At 35.6% G+C, this 2,866-nt stretch overlaps 1 protein-coding gene across 1 annotated transcript; it reads left to right on the forward strand.

Moving 5' to 3' along the window:
- Nucleotides 1-128: 128 nt before the first annotated feature.
- On the forward strand, nt 129-2,857 carry LOC105315680 (kelch domain-containing protein 3-like). Its single transcript, XM_011410403.2, has 10 exons — nt 129-271; nt 321-397; nt 448-535; nt 587-1,059; nt 1,528-1,743; nt 1,791-1,841; nt 2,173-2,222; nt 2,291-2,495; nt 2,546-2,593; nt 2,683-2,857. Exons 4-10 carry the CDS (start codon nt 819-821, stop codon nt 2,844-2,846), a joined length of 975 nt encoding a protein of 324 aa, XP_011408705.2. The 5' UTR covers nt 129-271; nt 321-397; nt 448-535; nt 587-818; the 3' UTR covers nt 2,847-2,857.
- The last annotated feature ends 9 nt before the right edge of the window (nt 2,858-2,866 follow it).

The raw sequence follows: 2,866 nt of genomic DNA on the forward strand, positions 1-2,866 counted from the left end.
TTTTACGATTTTTTAAAGTTACTTCAACCAAAAATACTATAAGTAGTACAGTGTATTAATTTCACCAATATGGCCATGAGAGAATTCTCAATTATATATATTTTTTTATAATGGATGTTTACAACAGGACCTGTTCTTTATTTTGAATCTCTTTTCTTTTAGTTAATCGTCTTACAACTGAGATTATACCTTTTGGCATACCTCCCAGCCCTCGTAGAAGGTGTGGCTATTGTATTACTAACAACGAGCTCATACTCTGTGGCGGAACAAGGTAGAGAGACGAGATTTTTATTCCTTTAATTCTCGCACTCTCTCTTTAGTCCAACTGAGAGGGTTTATGATGGAAAGAAACACTTGATACTTCATGATCATTCTGACACATTTGTATTGTCCTTATGTGAGTTTTGACTAAGATAGAATGCACCACTCTATCTCTTTCTATTGTAGTACCAACGCTACAGCAGTTGTGTATGATGGTTGTGAAAGAACTTCACTTAAGTACAGCTGGTCTTCCTATACACATTAGACAAGAATTGTAAGGACTTTTATAATGATACTGTTAAATGATTATCTGTTTCCTTTTTAGACAAAATATTTAGATTCGTCTAGGTGATAGTCATTTGAGCTTCTCTCATTCGTATTGACTTTTCATTAAAATAATGTCTGTTGACAAGTTTGATTTGTATTAGTTAATAATTTAATATAATAGAAATTATTTTTACACGTGTTTCTAGCGATTCTATTGGTCGCTTAAGACTTTTAGCCACGCCCAACACAATGAAATGTAAAAATATGTAAACAAATCTCGCAAAAAGTCAATGGCTGCATTTAAAAGCAATGACGCTCCTTTTGCGGAGAGGCCCTCCACTTTCAGAGGCTATAAGTGGACCAACTGGGAGGACTGTGGGTTTTCAGACAGAGTCAATCACGCAATGAGCTCTGACAATGGATCTGCCTATGCTCTTGGTGGATTCAGCGGCAGAGGGAAGTCCATGAGAACCAACGAGTCCTGGAATGACCTTGGAGACGTACCATTAGATGTACAGAGGTTCGATACTGGTAAAAGAAACTTGAGATAATCTATAATGGGAGGGGCCAACAACTTTCATATTTTTGTGTGGGTGGACTTATTTTTAGAAATAATTACCTTAAGCCTACTATTTTTAGCATCTACTAAATTTAGCGATATTAGCGAGATAGCTTTAAATCGCTAAATTAAATAGACGCCAAAATAATTATTATTCATTACAATGGTTATTATTTATAGTTAATTTGGTTAAAAACGCTAAAATTAGTAATGCTAAACATGACTTTTGCTGATTTCGCTAAAATTAGTAGACGCAAATAATAGTAGGCTTAAGGTATTATGTTTCATTGTTCTGCTAAATACATTGTGTTGATTTGAACAGCTTTTTTTTCAATCGTGCACTATAAACAGTACTGAATATTGATGCCATTTTGCCATGTAGAATGTATACAGTAATTATATACAATTAGTTCTTTAAATGAGTTCTTTCTTTGTCTCAGATTCATCAACGTGGGACAGGATATATCCTCCTAAAGAAGTTGAAATACACATACCTTCTACTACTAACAGCAGAATAGACTGTCCTCCTGTGGACTACAGTGAATTCATATCAGGACGTTATGCTCATTCCTGCATATACTACAGGGGGAAACTCTACATGTATGGCGGCAGAAATGATTATAGGTTCTTCCTCAATGTCGACTGTTTTGATATCGGTGAGCCGCCATTGATAGAATTAGTTTCTATTCTTGAGTCTTTTTAGAATCAAGGAAGTGGTCTGTGTTAGAAACTTCGCAGGACAATGTGCCATTAGGTAAGTAATTTATCAAGAATGCTATCACAGCATTTTATGATGCATACTGATGTCCTTATGCTGTGTAGAAAATTTGAGTAGATTACGACTTCAATTTTTCAAGTTACAGGCATTTTAAGAAAATGCCAAAATTCTGAAAAATACCCAAAGCTATAGCCCATGGTTTTTTTCCAAAAAATGGCTCCGAAATCACCCCAAATTTTTATTACATTTTCTGATACATATTGATGCCCTTATGCTATGTAGAAAGTTTGAGCTGATTCTGGCAAGTATTTTTCATGTTATGGTCATTTTGTTTATCATGTATTAAACTTGGTATCAAATTATATAGGCAGATATGCTCATGGCTGCACACTGAGAGGTTCAATCATGTTTGTCCAGGTTTGTTGTACAGTGTATATTCATTATACCTATCACTTTCCCCCTCCCCTCTCTCTCTCATTGATTAGGGTGGTACAATGTTAGACGCATCATCACATCAGTCATTGAGATACACTGATGATCTTCTCTCCTGTAACCTAGAGACAGGACAGTGGCAGATTGAACCTGTCGAACCAATACTGAACGAAGAAAAGGAACCACTCCAAGTATTGAAAAGAGACTTTCATTCGGCCGTTTATACTAACGGAAGGATTGTAGTATTTGGAGGAAAATGTGAGCTAGTACATCTTGGGCCATTTTATGCTCTTTTGTGTCTTTGTTAGGCTATTTTCCAAATCAGGACGACGATGGATTTTATGAGTATCTGTTTGGTTAGTTTCATCCTAATAATCTCTATCTTAAATTTTATTTTTGTATAATAACAAGCTATTTGAGTATCTTTTTCTTTATTTTGTCTCAGGTACTCCTAGGTGGGCTAAGATTAATACAACTGGCTATCAGCCTCCTGGTAGGCGGAGCTTGCAAGGGATCGCGTACGGAGAGAAATCAATCATTTACTTTGGAGGATTTAGCACGAGAAAAAAGATATTTTATTCCGATCTGTTTATTCTCGACACTGGTTAGCTTCTAAAAAAAGAAATCAC

Source organism: Amphimedon queenslandica, unplaced genomic scaffold, assembly GCF_000090795.2.
Source record: "Amphimedon queenslandica unplaced genomic scaffold, v1.1 AMPQUscaffold_8852_Cont19208, whole genome shotgun sequence".
Taxonomy (NCBI): domain Eukaryota; kingdom Metazoa; phylum Porifera; class Demospongiae; order Haplosclerida; family Niphatidae; genus Amphimedon; species Amphimedon queenslandica.